The following is an 18,000-nucleotide window of genomic DNA, read 5'->3' as shown; positions in this document are numbered from 1 at the left end:
CAGAAATAGAAGAAGATATTTACAAGGTAGCACTAATTAGTTTCTTTTTTAAACCCCCCCATTTGTTGGTTAAATCTTGGTGAGGATAAAATGATGACAGATTTATTTTTTCTCAGTTTGCTTTATTATCCTCATAGTACTTGACTGCTAATTCAAGAGTATTTTGAATGAAAAAGTACTTAAAGTAAGAGTGTAATGAAAAAAATCTCATTTCTATTGCGGTCAGTACATATTTTACTCTACACTTTAGAACTCAAACAAGTTTCCCACACTAGAAATATGTTCCATAAACTAACATTAAAATTTCTCAGTTTAAGTACAGTTTTCAGGAATTCCATGTGCAAATGTGCTTCTGTTGAAGATACATCTAGTGGCAGTGTAAAGTGGTCAGGACCTCTAGAGGGTGGTGGTAGAGGCAAAAATGTTGCCGGTGGACTGGCTAAGTGGTGGCCAGCAGACTGAATTAGCACCTTTTGTTTTTCCACATAAGGAGATAGCATTTATTTTAATTTAACTCACATTTCATTTTAGACCAATTACTTATGACTGAGCCTTTATATTAGTTCTCAGGGTTTAAATAGATGTAGTTGACATCAGTGAATTTTGTTTGGCAGTATTTGATAGGATGTCTATGAAATAGTTTTGAAGAACTTTTGGATACGGTTTAACTTAAGCATCATTGCTTGTATAAATTAGAGCCCATCTCAAAGACCCTACTCTAATTTGTAAAGAAAATAGAGAAGTTTATACTTGATTTTGAATTGGGAAATTACATAAAGATTTAAGACATCTCAATTTCCTGCATCAAGGGAATTCAGAAGTAAAATATAAACCTCAATGGAAAATGGTAATACTTTTGTATTACATATATTCCATGTTCCATTTTCTCGAACCTTGAGTGTTAATCTTTTTTTCCCCCAATTTTTTTTATTGCAGTAAAATACACAAAATTTGCTGTTGTAGCCCTTTTTAAGTGTATAGTTCAGTGACATTAAGTCCATTTATATTGTGCAGTCATCACCACCATCCATCTGTAGGACTCTTTGATCTTATAAAACTGAACCTCAGTACCCATTCAATAGCAACTCCTGTTCCTCCTTCCTCACAGCCCCAGGTGCCCACCATTCTGCTTTCTGTTTCTGAATTTGATTATTCTAGGATCCTGATATAAGTGGAATCATACAGTATTTACCTTTTAGGGAGTGGCTTATTTGAGTGGTAATCTTTATTTCTTACCTTTTCAGTAACAGTTCTAGTTTCTTAATTGTTTTTCAGTTAGTTAATGAGGGAGAGCTGAAAGCCATTTGGGGGCAAGTTGTGTAAGCAAGACCTATTTATTATTGGCCTTTTGATAAATCAGTAGCTCATGTTTGCCAAAAAGCGTCCTGTAACTTCTCAGCAGAACAGGTTGGTGAAGCTCTAGCAAGTTTATACAGCCTTGGGCTTTATGGGAACATTGTGTGAAAACAGTGAGGTAGATTTCTTACAACTGCATATACTACAGTTTGAGCAGTAAGGAAAATAACTTCTAATATCTCACTTATATTTGTTGCTTTTGTTTATTTTTTTAGCCAGAAACAATTTCAGCATTCACTTCTGATCCAGCACTTCTGTCATTTGCTGAATATTTCTGTAAACCAACTGTGAATATGGGTCAGGTATGTATCATAGCTGTATGTTTTGCTCAGCTGCCAGACTACAATTTGTTCTTATATATATCTGTGGACACCACCAAAAAACCCTGTAATATCCATACCTATCTTTGAGGTTGATGACATGCCTCGGGCACATTGGATGATTTTCGCTTGGCAAATACAGATTTTTCATAGTCTAAAACTATTATATTCAGTAACTCCCTACCTTGATAGAAGAAACAACTTAAAATTTCTAAGATGTTAATTTCAGTAAGTGATATTTTCTTATGTGCATTCTTGTACTGACTGATATTTTCAGTGTTTACTATCTCTTATTTTTACATAATTTTATTATTTGTTTCCTCTGCATTTTATAACTTTTTTTCTATTGGTCATAAAACTGTTGTTCTCTTCAGGATTCAGAGGGTGCCCAGCAGATCTTTTATTTAATCCAAAGCTTGGCTGTAGGAATTTGGTATCTGGGATTGATGGCCTGTTGCCTATAAGTGTGTGTAGCTCCAGCAAAATTTTTCAGGCTCTCCAAAAGGCATTTTCCTTGTTTCTAGAAGTAGGATTATGATAGAACCTACCTTATGTTGTTGTTTTGAGGGTTAAGTGAGACAGTTGTAACCCCTTTAACTTACTGAATCTTGACTGTTTTTTAGACATTTTGCTCAGTATTTTATTTAATTTCCTTTTTGGATTCTGACTCTGAGGGTAGGTACTTTATCATTCCAGGTTTACAGATGAGGAAACTGCCACTCAGATACCACATGCCTAAGATCGCACAGCTAGTAAGGGCTGGGCATGCATTCAGGGCTGCAGGTCTCTGATGAAGTCCGTCCCTGCCCTTAAGCCTAGCTGGATTTGGTTGTGCCGTCTCCTCCATACCTGTTCCGCTCAGTGTTTGTACTGCATCTTTGTAGATGCTGGGTTTTCTTTCTGGATCTTGCTCTTGCCAGCCTAACCCAAGGCACCTCTCTGTGGTGTCCTGTCTGCTCATTTTACCCCAGCTGATCCTTCCTCTCCTCACAGCACTTATATCCATAACTGTCCCTTGGGACTTAATTTTATTATATTTTATTGATGTTTAGTGTTACATTCACTGATTTCATAAAGAGATAGCTATTTTACCTTATATATTATTGACTGTAGAGCTTAAGAATGGGCCATAGTAGTTGCTATACAATGTGGAATTGATTTTGGAAAATACATTGATGTGCTACAAAAAGTTTCTAATTTTCCACAGAAACAGGAAATTCTGGATCTGTTTTCTTCGGTACTGTATGAATGTGTTACTCAGGAGACCCCAGAGATGTTGCCTGCATACATAGCAATGGATCAGGTATGGTTCAAAAACAGTCCAATTCTGATGACATTTCTACTTGTATTTTAAATAACATACTGAACAGTGAGGTTCCCTGTGTGTCCATATTTTTGGTTTCTCATTCGCTTTTAGAAATTCAGAAAAGGAAACCTTATAAAACTTGAAAGCTGTATATATAACAAAAAAGCTTAGAATTTATAATGACAGGAATGCCCCCTGGTGGACTGTCTTACTCTAGGGTTCCCATTCTCCCCTTTTTCCTCTTCCCTGGACTAGCAGAGGAAGAGCACGTTCCCTCCCTTTCTCCCCTAGCATCCTCCAGTGGTCTCTTGCCTCCTTCCTGACAAAGCCTCTTCATGGAAAAGGAATGCAAATGAGCAGTGAGTGAACAAACAGTGCCCTAGTGATGGCAGTAATGTGAAATTATGCCTGTGATTAAGCTTGCAAGACGTTATATTATTAGTATATAGTGATTTGGAAGCTGGAGTTCAATTTTTTTATTATGTTTATCATTTATTATTATGTTCAGTTACCACTGTATAGTACATCACTAGTTTTTGATGTAGTGTTCAGTGATTCATTAGTTGCATATAACACCCAGTGCTCATCACAACATGTGCCCTCATTAATACCCATCACTGGGCTATCCCATCGCCCCACCTCCTTCCCCTCTGAGTTCATTTTTTAAATTTCTCTTGTGTTATTGCTGTTTTAAAAGAGCCTAAAAGTGGTAATGCAGAAAATGATGCTTAACTGCTTCCCTAAAGAATCAGACCAATTTATTCACTTTAGGTTATTAGTAATACATATGACTTTTTTTTTTTAATTATCATATAATGTATTATTTGTTTCAGGGGTACAGGTCTGTGATTCATCAGTCTTACACAATTCACAGCGCTTACCATAGCACATACCCTCTTCAATGTCCATCACCCGGCCACCCCCCTCCACTCCAGCAACCCTTAGTTTGTTTCCTGAGATTTAGAGTCTCTTATGGTTTGTTTCCCTCTCTGGTTTCATCTTGTTTCAGAGAAAGACAATTATCATGTGATCTCACTGATATGAGGAATTTGAGAAACAAAATATGACTTTTTAGTAGTATCATACCTTTCAGACCCAAAATTGCAGTTAAGCTAAGCCAGTAGTTTTCTAACTTGGCTTAAATTTATATGAGGAATCTTAAAAATACAGATCTTCAAATCCCATTCTGTATCATCTCCTGATTCAGAATTTCTGGGATGAGTTCCAGGTCTGTGATTTTAAACAATTCTTTAAGTGAATGTGACATGATGAGTTCACAGATAAGCATGTGGGACTCAGTGTCTAAAGCCAAAGGAAGTAATTCCTAATGGCAAAATAATCTCTATTGAAAAGTAGGAAAATGACATTTAAACAGGGGAGAATTCCTCAAAACCTGAAAATCACATTATGTTACGTAATATTCTTAATTAAAAGGCAAGTTCTAATATAACCAGATAGGCTCAGAATGGCATTATTGTCTGGTATCCATCCACATTTTTTAATTGGAAAGTATGATTATGTGATGTCCACACTGACATTGCTTTTCATAGGGCCTTTCTATATAGCAGCCAAGTAATGAGTTGTTTTTCTTTTGTTGGCCGAAAGTGTTCCCTTTTTATGCCTGAATCTTTATCCCTTCACTGAAATGGGCAGGTGTCTACAAAAGGACATCCCTGCTGGTTGCAGCCATGGTGACTTTGCAGATGGGTCCCAAGAGCAGTATTATCAGTAATATTGTTTTGCCTTCTGACCCCTGGGATCCCTGGCCATGTCATTGTACTCCACTTGGGTTTCCCAGAGGTGACTGGCAGTAGACCTAGTGGGTCTTCATTTTTCAGGCATTGAGCCAAGAATGAGCTCATTTGCGTTTGTTGCAAAAGCTGTTTATGTGGGGACCATACTGAAGAGAGTGGACATGTATCTGCACCTAGTGGACGGTTGTTCTGTGGGGCTGACTACATCAAAACATGGAATGGATTCCCTCTGCTCTTTATTGATATATGAACCATATTTTAAAAATCCTCTATTATACAACTCTGAGGAAGAGACCATTAGAGCAATTTCACTCTTCCTTTCATTAAGTGGACTGTTGTTCCTTTTGTCTCTTCAAGGCTATGAGAAGACTAGGAAGAAGAGAAATGTCTGAGACATCTGAACTTTGGCAGATAAAGTTGGTGTTAGAGTTTTTCAGCTCCAGGAGCCACCAGGAGCGGCTGCAGAACCACCCTAAGCGGGGGCTCTTTATGAACTCTGAGTTCCTCCCTGTTGTAAAATGCACTATTGATAATACTCTGGACCAGTGGCTACAAGGTAATAATAGCATTGTGCCCAGTGCTTTTTTATTTTTTTATTTCTTTAAATTCAGTTTAGTTAACATATAGTGTATTATTAGTCTGAGGGGTAGAATTTAGTGATTCATCAGTTATATATAACACCCAGGGCTCATAACATCAAGTGCCCTCCTTGATTCCCATCACCCAGTTACCCCATCCTCCCACCCACTTCCCCTCCAGGAACCCTCAGTATGTTTCCTAGAGTTAAGCATCTCTTATGGTGTCTCCCTCTCAATTTTCATCTTATTTTATTTTTCCTTTCCTTCCCCTGAGGTCAACGGCTGTTTTCTTCCCAGTTTTTGTACCTCTGCCCTGTGTACACTGAAAACTTGATGTGTGCTTAGAGTGAATGTTTGTTTTACCAGCTCTGTGAGTCAGTCAGTGGGAACCTGGGACATGTGACTATGGCTTGGAAGTACAGACTTGTGATTGCAGGGGAATTGTGAAGTTACTCCTAATAGTGTAGAAGTAATTGTGCCTCACATGAAGCAAATGATGGGCCTTTTGATTTTTGGAAACCTGTCTGATGTTTGATGTATGTCTGAAATTGAGTTTTAGTGAACTTCTTGCTCTTTTTGTTTTCTTCAAACATACCTGAAAGCAACCTGTTTGGGGTAAATACTAACCTTAGGAATAGCAGTAGTAATAATTCTTGATGTTTTAAGGCTATTAGTAGTCAGTAGAACCTGCATTTGAATATGATTAAGGTAAAAACTATGTACTGTAATATTAGGGAATAAATTTCTGAAAAAAAATTAAACCGGATTATGAGAGGTATACATGGAAAACAGCAATTTCAAACTCCTAGTGTTGATTAACAACTACATTGTTCTGTCATTTTCTCTTAGAATTCGAAAGATTATGTAGTTTTAAAATGTCTATAAAAATTTCAATTTTCTCATTTTTTGGGAAAAATACAAATTACTACATAGGTTTTGATATTTTGCTTATATTCAGTTCAGCATTTGATTGCCTATGGCAGACCTTTCCTGTTGATAAGAAGTACGTCCTTAAACCTTTGCAGAGTCTCTGATTTGCACATTTCATATCAGTAATGAAACTTGGGCAGTGACTACAGCAGTCTCTGTAATAGTGCCCTGAATTACTTTTTTTCTTATTGCTCTTTAGGGCATTTGGTAGTTTACAACATTGCTCTCTACCAAATTTGACTTGCTGCTGTGATTGCCAAAAATATGCATTTATTTTTTAGTGAAGGACCATCACTTTTAAATTGAGGTAAAATTGATTCCAATTTTGCATTGGTTTTAATATAATGCATTATATTAGTTTCATGTGTACATCATCATAATTTGATATTTGTATATATAGCAAAGTGATCACCATAGTAAGTCTAGTTACAGTTACCATCCATCACCATACATTTGACTCCCTTCACCCTTTTTATCTGCCTCTAGCCCCCTTCCGCTGTGCTAACCACCACTCTGTTCTCTGTATCTATGAGTTTTGTATTTTAGGTTCCACATATACACGAAATCATATGATATTTGTCTTTCTCTGTCTGACTTATCTCACTTAGCATAATACCCTCAAAGCCCATCCATGTTATCGCAAATGGCAAGATTTCATTCGTTTATATGGCACAGTATTCCATTGTGTATATATACCATATCTTTATCCATTCATCCGTTGATGGACACTTAAGTTGTTCCGTATTTTGGCTGTGGTAAATAATGCAACTAACTGAATATCTTTTTGGTTTAGTGTTTTTGTTTTCTTTGGATAAATACCCAGCAGTGAAATTGCTGGATTATATGGTAGATCGATTTTTAATTTTTTGAGGAACCTCCGTACTGTTTTTCCTAGCAGCTGCACCAGTTTGCATTCCCAACAACAGTGCAAGACGATTCCCTTTTTTCCACATTCTCTCCCGATACTTGTTATTTCCTGCCTTTTTGATAATAGCCATTCTAACAAGTGTGAGGTGATATCTCATTGTGGTTTTGATTTGCATTTCTCTGATAATTGGTGATAGTGAACATCTTTCATGAGTCTGTTGGACATCTTTATGCTTTCTTTCAAAAAAATGTCTATTTGGATTCCCTGCACTTTTTTTTTAAAAGATTTTTTAATTTAATTATTTGACAGAGAGAGAGCACAAGGAGGGAGAGCAACAGGCAGAGGGAGAAGCAGACTCCCTGCAGAGCAGGGAGCCCGATATGGGGCTCAATCCCAGGACCCAGAGATCATGACCTGAGCTGAAGGCAGACGCTTAACTGATTGAGCCTACCCAGGTTCCCCTCCCTGCACATTTTTAAAAAAGATTTATTTTAGAGAGAGAGAGCATGTGAGTAGGGGGAGGGGCAGAGGGAGAGAGAGAGACTCTTAAGCAGACTCCCTGCTGAGTGTGGAGCCCCACATGGGGCTCGATCTCCTGACCCTGAGGTCACGACCTGAGCCAAAATCAAGAGTTGGATGCTTAACCAACTGAGCTACCCAGGCACTCCTCCCTGCACATTTTTTAATTGGATCTTTTTTCTGCTGAGTTTGAGTTTTTTACATACTTTGGGTATTAACCCCTTATTGAATATATGATTTACAGATTGTTTTTTAATTTAGTACGTTGCTTTTTCATTTTGTTGATGGTTTCCTTTGCTGTGCAGAAGCTTTTTACGTAGTCCAACTTGTTTAATTTTGCTTTTGTTGCCTTTGTTTTGGGAGTCAGTTCCAAAAATTCAGCACCAAAGAATGATGTCAAGGATCTTTACTTGCCTTTGTTTTCTTCTCGGGGTTTTATGGTTTCAGGTCTCACAGGTCGTTAATCCATTTTGAGTTATTTTTGTATATAGTGTAAGATGGTCCAGTTTCATTCTTCATGTGTCTATCCAATTTTCCCATCCCCATTTATTGAAGAGACTATCCTTTCCCCATTGTATATTCTTGACTCCTTTGTTCTAAATTAATTGACCTTATATGTGTGTGTTTATTTCTGGGCTCTCTGTTCTGTTCCATTGATGTATGTGCATTTATGCTGATACCAACTGTTTGGCTGGGACTTCTACTATGTTGAATTAAAGTGGCAAGAGTGGGCATCTTTGTCTTAGAAGAAAAGCTGTTAGCTATTCATAGTTGAGTATGATATTAACTATGGCTTTGTCATATATGGCCTTTATTATCTTATGTTGAGGTACATTTCTTCTATATCCACTTTGTTGAGTGTTTTTATCATAAATGGATGTTAAATTTTATTAAATGCTTTTTCTGTATCTATTAAGATGATCATGTTATTTTTAGCCTTTGTTTTTTTTATTTGAAGTAGTTTATTGATTATCATTAGATGTAATGTTTAAAATGTTTTAAAGATGAACGGTTTTAAAGTAACATAGAAAAATCAAAATAAATGAGAATATTCTACATTTGGAATAGGGCAATAATGATTTCCTCTTAGTTTATTAATAATTGCTTAATTATCCTTTGTTTTGTTATTGTGCTGTATCACTTTGATTTGCAGATGTTAAACCATCTTTGCATTCCTGGAATAAATCCCACTTGGTTGTGGTGTGTGTGATCCTTTTAAAGTATTGTGTTTTGTTGTTATTGTTGCTGTTTTGAGGAACTAAAAAATAATTTATTTATTGAGGGCAAGAGGATGCAAGCAATATAAAAATCAAAAGTTTATCTAGCTTTCACTGTCTTTTCTTTCTCTGCTTGTAGAGATTTTACTTGTACATTTTCTGAGGATCCTGATCTGTTCAGTCAGTCCTTTATACAGGCGGATCTGTGGGGCAGATTCCTTAAGAGACCCTTAGGAGTCTGTAAGAGACCCTTTGGGAGAACTCTCATCAGGCAGGAATGTTGCTCAATGCGTCCTCCTTTTTTCTATTCTGCTTCATGTATACTACAAAATACTCATTACATGCAATGGTGAGTCCAGCAATTAGTGAAAAGAACCTTTGGAAGTCCACTTTCCCATTTTGGCACTGGTCCAGGTCCAGGTTCTTCATTATTTTGTCCACAGCCAGAGGGTCTTTTTGATTTTCCAGCTATCCAGGGAACTGCTTTCCCATGAGTACTCTCAGGTCCTCCTTTGGGAAATAGCCTTTATCCCCACCAAACTTCTGGAACATGAACATCGTGGTTTCCATGGCATGTTCCATTTGAGATAGCATTTTGGTGAGGTCTTTTGAAACCTTGGCCAGAGGTACGGTGGGGACCCCTTTTGATGTATTGTTAAATTCAGTTTGCTAATATTTTGTTGTTTGTAATTTTCTTTTTTTGTGGTGTCCTTGTCTGGTTTTGGTGTTAGGTTAATGCTTGTAAAATGAGTTTGAAAGCATTCTCTTCTCCAGTTTTTGGGAAGAATTTGAGAAAGATAGATACAGGTTGGATTTTTTTTGAATGTTTGGTAGAATTTACCAGTGAAGCCATCTGGTCCTGGACTTTGCTTATTGGGAGGTTTTAGATTACCAATTCAGTCTCTTTACTGGTAATCAGTCTATTCAGATTTTCTATTTCTTCATGTTTCAGTCTTAGAAGACATATGTTTCTAGGACTTTAACTTTATCCATTTCTTCTAGGTGGTCTCATTTGTTGGTGTGTAGTTATTCATAGTAGTCTCTTATGATTGTATTTTTTTGGTATCAATTATAATTTCTCTTCTCCCTTCTCTCATGGGGCTGTTAAATATGCTGCTTTCCCTCCCTAGAACCTTTTTCTTTCATTCTCTGTCTACTCAACTTATATTCATTCTTACAGCCTCAAATTAAGTGCCCCTTTCTCATAGGCCTTCTAAGACCACACTACTTCAGGCAACTTCCCTGCCATTTTTACTTCTTTTTGCCTCCCTCCCTTCCTATCTTTTCCCCTTCCCCTCCCCCTTCCTCTCCCTCAACTTTTCTTTATGTACCAAAATGCCTTTGTCTACAAGTAATAGAGGGCCTAACTCAACCTGGCTTAAACAATAAGGACCACATATAAGCTTACATTATTGGAATAGGTAAGGTGGTCTAAGGGTCATCTTATTTTAGTGTCTTCAGCTCTATTTCTGTGAGGTTCCATTATTTATACTCTGTGCCATGGCTTTATCCTCAGAGTGCTTTTTCTCATGGTAATAAAATGGCTGTTCCTTGCTTGAAGCTCAGCGTTTTGCAGAGGAAGAATAGAGTTGCTTCTAGGAGTGTTGCCGTAATAGTGAGGAAATTTCTTTCTTAGAGCCTCTAGCAAAGAGACATCTCCCCATGTCTCTGGCTTGAATTGGAACTCATGCACATTCCTCAGTCAGTCCCTGTGGCAGAGAATGTCTCTTACTGAATAGCATAGGTCTGCCAGTTTCTGAACCAGTCACTGTGTTGAGAATGGGATTGCCTTGATTGTCCTGGAACAGTGGTTCTCAAAGTGTGGTCTCTGGGGCAGCAGCAGCATCACCTGAGAACTTGTTAGAAATGTAATTTTTCTGACCCCATCCAAAAAACTCTGGGGATGGGTCCCACTCCTCTGTTTTAATCAGCTCTCTTAGGTGATTCTGACTTGTCTTAAAAGTTTGAGAAAATCTGGCTAATAGTAATCAGGATCCAGTTCTGGAGCTGAAGTCAGTGCCCTCAAATGTTACATACTGCAGGGAAGAAGGGTCGTAAAATGGGTATTTGGAGAGACAGCCTCAGTGACCACTACCCCTTTATAGCACTCATCACAATTTCTAATTATGCATTTGTTTGTGTCGTTATTTGTGTAACGTCTCTGTCCCTCACAACACTTCACACTCTGTGGTGACAGGCACTCTGTCTGGCTTACCACTGTAGCCCTAATGCCCAGCATAGTACCTGTCTGGTGTATGGTAAGTACTTAATGAGTTCTGGATGAGAAAATAAATTGCTTCAGTTCCATTTGTGTTCTCTCACAGCTGGGGGTGATATGTGTGTGCACGCCTACCTCAGTGGGCAGCCCTTTGAGGAATCTCAGCTGAGCATGCTGGCTTGTTTCCTCGTCTACCACTCAGTACCAGCTCCATGGCACCTGCCATCTATAGGACTAGAAGGTAATTGCAGATCTAAATCCTTTTCAGTACCTTTATTATTGACTCACTTATTTTTTAAGTTTCTTGGTTGGAGGCATTTCTGGTGAGTTATTTTCTCTAGTTAAGTTTTGGTCTTCATTCATGTTTGGGTGTATTGTTGAGAACTTTTTCTAAAAAGACGATTTGAACTTTATACATGCATAAACTTTTATTTACATTTAGAAAAGGATGGGTTCTTCTTCAGAGTGCCTTATTATACTAATAAATAAATTAAATGGTTATGTTATTTTTCTTTCTTAATTTTTACTAAAGTTATTTTTATTTTTCTTTATTTTCTGGGGTTTTAGTTTGGATGTTTCTTTTTAATCACATAATCTTAATTTCTAATATTATAAAGCTTTAAAATGACCAGGTACCTGATTTTATATGAATTTGAAAGTTTTTATAATACAGAGTTTAAAATATTATCACCTCACTATATTTTTCAGAATATGTAATCAGATATGGAGTTTGCCCAGTAACCTGAATCATAAAATATAATTAATTCAGAGCACCTTTATTATCACTTTCAAATTTCTGCTTACTAATTGAGGATTCAAAAATTGTTTTTAAGAAGAGCAAAGATTGCTCCATTTAATCATTTAAAATTTAATAACATTACTAGTTTATTGGTGTTTTGACCTCAGATAAAAATGCACTATCTAGAGACGTCTAGTTATAGCCATGATGGAATTGCTTATATTGGACTGACTGTCCCACAAAAACAAATATAAAAGTTTGACAAACTACATAAAACAGCTATTTAAAGGAATTGGTAGCAACCATGCTGGCCAGACTTGATTGAGGGGCCACAATCCCCGTGAGAAGGGAAGCATAATGAGGAAACTCCATATTTACTCTGGCTTTCTCCCAAAGGCATTTGTCAGTTCATAGCACAAGAAGTAGAGTCCCAGCAAAAGACAGCAGTGCTGCTGGGCAGAGTAGCCAGAGTTTGGGTTAACGATTGCCTGAGAATCTAGAACTTGAGTTAAATCCCTGGTAGGAGGGAATAATAAGAATAATAACTCAAAAACCTGGACGTACTCTTTCCTTGAGACACATACCAAATCTTACACGTGCACAGGAAATCTAGCAGAAGCCAGGAGACTAAAAATGTGAGCAAAGATTTCAGCAATAACATAGGGCCAGGGAGACAAAGGGTAGCATTCCAGGGCTGCCAAGGTGTGAAGTGGCTCTGATAAGCATCCCAGCCATTATGATGAAACCACAGCAGGACCAGGCCCTAAGAGTAAAGGTAAAAAGTGAAATGGACAAGACCTAAAGTTAGCCTCAAGCAGAACAGAGGAGATCGGTTTGCATTCTGCCTGTCTTATAGAAGAAACCATAACCTTCTTGGGAGGAACAAAATACATCCTGAACCTTTATACTTTTTAATACGCAGTATCTAGTGTTGAATAAAAAATTACAAGACATAACAAGAAAAAAGGTAACAGAAACTGACTTATATGTGATTTAGATATTATAGTTACTAGATTTGGATTTAAAATAACTATAACTGGCGTGCCTGGGTGGCTCAGTGGTTAAGCATCTGCCTTCGGCTCAGGTCATGATCCCAGGGTCCTGGGATTGAGCCCCACATCGGGCTCCCTGCTCCATAGGAAGCCTGCTTCTCCCTTCTCCCACTCCCCCTGCTTGTGTTCCCTCTCTAGCTGTGTCTCTCTCTGTCAAATAAATAAATAAAATCTTTTAAAAAAATAAAAAAATAACTAATATTTCCAAGAAAATAGGTGAAAAGATAGAGAATTTCACCAGAAATCTGGAATCAGTAAGAGTTAAATGAAATTCTAGGATTGAAAAATATAATTGAAATTAAGAATTCAGTGTATGGATTAAGTAGCGTATCAGACACAGCAGGTAAATGAACCAGAAGGCTGGTGTGTAGAAAGTAAACAAATTAAGCACAGAGGGAAGATGGATTGAAAATACAGATAAGGAAGATGGTGGAACATGGTGAAAAAGTCAAACATGCACATAGTTGAGAATCAGAATAAGAGGAGAGAGAAAATGAGGTAGAAGCAATGTGTGAAGAGACTAAGGTTAAGAATTTTGAAAAATGGAGATGGACATCAACTTACAGTGAACCCTAAGCAGGACAAATATGATGAAAACCACATATAGTCACATAATAGTCAAACTACTAAAATTAAAAGAGGAAACAATTTTCAAGCATAGACTTCCATTTCCAGCCAGGATGGGGTAACAGCGATCTTATTTACTGTTCTGCCTAGAACCAAAAAGACTGGACAATGCATATGAAGCAGTGGCTTTTAACACAGTGTATATTAGGTAATGAAGAACAGTGATCCCTGAGAGATGAAGAACAATGTAATAAGCCCTATGATTGCCCCAGCTTATAACCTTGAGCGGTCCCAGACTGTGGGGAGGAAGCAAGAACTGAGGTGGAGCCTGGGAGACTCCGTGAGTTGAGGTGATGTTGCTGAGAGTACAGGGAGGCCAGAGTAGCTAAGAGTTTACAAGATTAAATGCCAGAGAGGGGAGAGCTACACAAAGAGAGAATGTCAGACATCTGCAGAAGGTCCCCCTCAACTATCAGAAGAGTACTTACTGGTCAGCACATGCATGTGAAGAAACTATTTGAGGTTGGGGGGAGAACTGTCTACATGAGTTAGAGGACACATTACCAATTGCTTATACAGGTTCAGGAATAGTGCCTGTTCCCACAACTTCATAATTTAGGGGGCCACAGATACTCAGAATGGTCTTGCTGTAGTAATGGGAAATATTTAGCTGTAGACTAAATAGACCTGAGTGTATTCTGGTCCCACCTAGCAAATCTTAAAAGCATGGCACGAAAGGATCAAACTGTTTTTCAAGAAATGTAATTCTAAAACAAAGCCCAAGAATATAGAAATACAGAACTATCCAGCACCCAACAAGGTAAAATTCACAATATCTGGTATACAAAGAAACAGGAAAATAGGACCTATAATGCGATGAAAAATAATTACAACGGACCTGGAATTGACACAGATGTTTGAATTAGCAGATGAGGACATTAAGACAGTTAAAAGAGGGAGTAGTTTACAATTGTATGTGGTGGGTTGGAGGCAAAAAGGAAGATGATGCTTAATAGGATTTTCAGGTTATATACTTCCTATTTCTTTAGAGCAGTGGTTCTTGACCTTGACTGTGTATCAGAATCACCTGAGCAGCCTTCAGACCTCCAGATGTCCAGGCTGTACTCCACATAATTATGTTGGAATCTCTTTGGGACCACCGTTGAGAACCTTTGCTTCTTAGAGGTTGAGGCATTAGATTAACTTCTGTGTTACTCATTTTAAGCCTGTGTTCTTTTTTTAGATATGTACTGGAGTATATAGATTATGGTAGTTGAAAGCAGATAGGCACATTTATTAATTATATTTAAGTAATATGTAATTAAATATTAATGGTTTCAGATGTAGTTATAGGTTACTGTCTGAAGTACAAAATGGATACATTTACATTTTTATATCAAATTATTTTTTACAGTGCATTTGGGAAATTCTTAATTTAAATACTATCTTTGGGGAATTGTTTTCAAAGGGAAGAACGTCAGCTTTAAATGTGATTGTGTGTCTGAAGCTTCCTTGAAAGGGGTGTACAGCTGAATTTATTTAGAAGTGTGACTCTAACCCACCCCCCCATTTCCATTTCTTTAGGGAGCACAAGCTTTGCTGAACTCCTCTTCAAATTTAAACAGCTGAAAATGCCAGTGCGAGCTTTGCTAAGATTGGCTCCTTTGCTTCTTGGAAGTCCACAGCCAATGGTTATGTGATCAGCTCTGGTGGTAAACCTACCCTGAAACGTGACTTCTGTACAAAAACAATGACACAACAACAAAGCTAAAGAAACATTTCTAAGTTTTATAATATAACTAGGGGGAAATGAGCTGCACAAACATCAATGTATTTTAAAATCCAAGTGTTTTAAATATTCCAGAGGCTCTGTTGCTGTCAGCATTAACATTATATGTTATATAGAAGTGAGTTAAAATTTACTTTTGTAAATAAAGTTTTTTGGTTTGTTTTCACAACTCTTGATGATTATTTTAGTTTGGGATTTCAGAGAATAGAGTAATGGGGGCTGGGGTGGATATTCATTTTTAGTCTTTCAACTATGGTGATTCAGATGAAGTGACTATGTTCAAATCTGCAAGGTTTTTAAAGAAGCTCTGTCATTAAGTTTTACTTGACTTTTAGCATCTCCTCTAAGATGTCACAGTTTTCCTGCCTAAAATTAGTGTGTACTTTCTGTGACAGTGCCAGGCATCCTCATAGTATGAGCAGTCACCTTCAACAGGAGGACAGTTACACCTTAATGAAGAATTGCTCAACGTGAAGCCTGCTCTAAGTAGAGAAATATGCAATTTCCACTATCAAGAGGTCCTCAAAAACTGCATTTAAAAATAAATGATGGTCCATTTCCACCCAAGATTTAGAGAATGTATATCTGTATCAAGAGTTTGTAGACTAAGTAATGATGAAAGATACTCACATAGAGGTGCCTCCAGCTTCAGGTTTCCTGTATAGGAAGAAGTAAACTCCCTCCTGTCCAGATCCTGACATGAGCCCTGTGCTTCCTGAATGGCCAGTGGGACCCTAAACTGCTAGAAACGGCAAGATCCATTCAGTGATTTCACATGTCCACATCCTGAATTTTGCTGTTTAGCTTGAAAGGTAAAAATCAAAGCAAATAGAAATGTTTCCATTGAGATTTTGGCAAAAACCCATGTGACATTTGCTTCTGCGGAGGGGAAGGGGGGCGGGGAGGAGGGCACGCCTCTAGAGGCGATGGGTTCTGTCTAGACTCAGTATTCCATCTGCATGCTTGCCCCAGGGACTTGCTCCTGCATGTACAGCAAAGGCAAGATGTGGGTGCCTGGGAGGGCAAAATGTGCTTCCCTTTCACACTTAGCTAGTTTTTCTTATCATTAAAACTAAAAGAAAAAAATTAAAACAGTAGATTACAAAAATTCCATTCAAATCAAGATTTAAAGAACTCAGTATCTGGGCAACTGTTGCTATCTTCAGTCTCAGTTGTTTATAATTTGTATTCTTTTCTCTGAAGGAGGACTTAAGAGACCATTACTTGCACACTATGTGTTCTCATATATGAGGGAGAACAGTCATTAGAATGTTGTCAACAAAAGCAAAAATCAGGCTTTCTAAGAGAAAGAGCAGAATAAAAGATTGTGGATGGTCTGGAAATAGCATTGTCTTTATAGTTTGGACCTAATGGTTAGGTGACAGGGAGCAAAGGGTATTCTGGGCAGTCTTTTGAATAGACATGAATAGGATCATCAAAGAAATGAATTCTAGCTATTTATGGGTTTTCAAAAAATTTGGAGAGTACCTCTCACAATCCAGAATATTTCAGCTCCTCAAAGTTAAGACAAGGGAAGATCTGGAGAAGTGCGTCCGGCTCCTAAGGGTTTTGGCCCAGAAGTGGCTTTCACTTCCAGTTACAGCCTATTGGCAGGAAGTCAAACATCCACCTCGTGTGACTACTCTTCCATGTGTCCAAGAAGGGGAGGAGAACCAGACGCTGGTGAGTACTAGTTACTTCATGTCTGCCACAGTATGGTTCCTAACTTACTCATAATTCCCCACGTTCATCTTTTCTACTTACACGGCTATAAGTGCTTCCATGGATGGACATAATTAAATAGTAGTTACACACATGCATACTCAGAGAGATTATTGTCTCCCTGAGGGGAGGGGGGCTGATATCTGTGCCCCTCCCTTGAGTAAGATGTCCTGTGAAGAGGTGAAGGCCTGAAATTGTGGGCAGCTCTGAGGCATGGATGCCAGACCCTAGCAGGAGTGACCATTGGGTTAAGCCCTACAGAGCTTCTCTCAGTGGTGCCCGATCTTAAGGCCGCTTTTCTTACCCTTTGTCTAGAAACCAGCTGACTTCATAGCTTATGGTGATCCCAGCTCAGAGAGCTTCTGACAGCCCAGAGGAAGCAAGGAGGAGGGGGCCTCTCGTTGCTCAGCTTGATGATCAGTGTAGAGACCCACTTTGGTGGGAGGCCAGTGTGCCTGCTGGGCACAGGCCAGAGTTTGGGAGCCAGGATTCTGAGTAGAAGCCAGAGCATGTGGAGCCAAGGCAGGAATTGCCAGAGGAATAGATTTGTGTGTGGACTGTGTGTGTGACATGGATTCTGAGGAAAGCCATGTCAAAGCCCAGTCTGAGGACAGGAGTAGACCAAAGTCAGGAGAGGATGCTGGGAGCTGAGTGAAGCTGGAAGGCCATGGACCAATTTGAGATCCAAACCAGGAAGACTTAGTTGGCAGCACACAGACTAATATGCCTCTTGTATATAGGATTGGGAGCTCGTCTTCTGGGTTCCTCCATCCTCATACCACATTTTGTAGAAAATGCCTAGTTGTATGAAGATCTGTCCAATTCAGCTATGGGGAAGGGGACAGGATTTGGTCACCTCTGTACCCCCCAGTGTCTGCAGTGTTTAACCAGCAGTGGAAGGAAGCAGAGGGGAGGTTGGGGGGGCAGCTCCTAAGAGGGTGTACCTAGGATGGAGGCCTCTGTTAGCATTTAGCAGCCACCCTGCAGATACCTATGTGGTTTACAAAGGTTCCCAGGTGACTGGCTTTTCCTGCTTCCCAGGGCCAGCCAGGTTTCCCCCACTCT

General features: G+C 38.6%; 1 protein-coding gene and 1 pseudogene across 8 annotated transcripts in view; one reads left to right on the top strand and one right to left on the bottom strand.

Moving 5' to 3' along the window:
• Nucleotides 1-15,382, top strand: part of ANAPC1 (anaphase promoting complex subunit 1) — a 91,624-nt gene extending 76,242 nt beyond the window's left edge. For 5 of the 8 annotated variants that reach the window (XM_027621559.1, XM_027621560.1, XM_027621558.1 and 2 more), the window contains 5 exons: nt 1,572-1,658; nt 2,884-2,979; nt 5,094-5,292; nt 11,173-11,307; nt 15,009-15,364. In XM_027621559.1, coding sequence (XP_027477360.1) covers nt 1,572-1,658; nt 2,884-2,979; nt 5,094-5,292; nt 11,173-11,307; nt 15,009-15,124 — 633 coding nt within the window. In that variant the 3' untranslated portion in view covers nt 15,125-15,364. Of the gene's footprint in view, nt 1-1,571; nt 1,659-2,883; nt 2,980-5,093; nt 5,293-11,172; nt 11,308-15,008 lie in introns of all 8 variants that reach the window. The other 3 variants (XM_027621562.2, XM_027621563.2, XM_027621564.1) reach the window with 1 other exon arrangement.
• Nucleotides 9,116-9,742, bottom strand: LOC113937420 (annotated as a pseudogene).
• Nucleotides 15,383-18,000: the final 2,618 nt, after the last annotated feature.

The sequence above is a fragment of the Zalophus californianus genome, chromosome 8, assembly GCF_009762305.2.
Source record: "Zalophus californianus isolate mZalCal1 chromosome 8, mZalCal1.pri.v2, whole genome shotgun sequence".
Taxonomy (NCBI): Eukaryota; Metazoa; Chordata; class Mammalia; order Carnivora; family Otariidae; genus Zalophus; species Zalophus californianus.
This window is presented reverse-complemented; position numbering and strand designations above follow the sequence as displayed.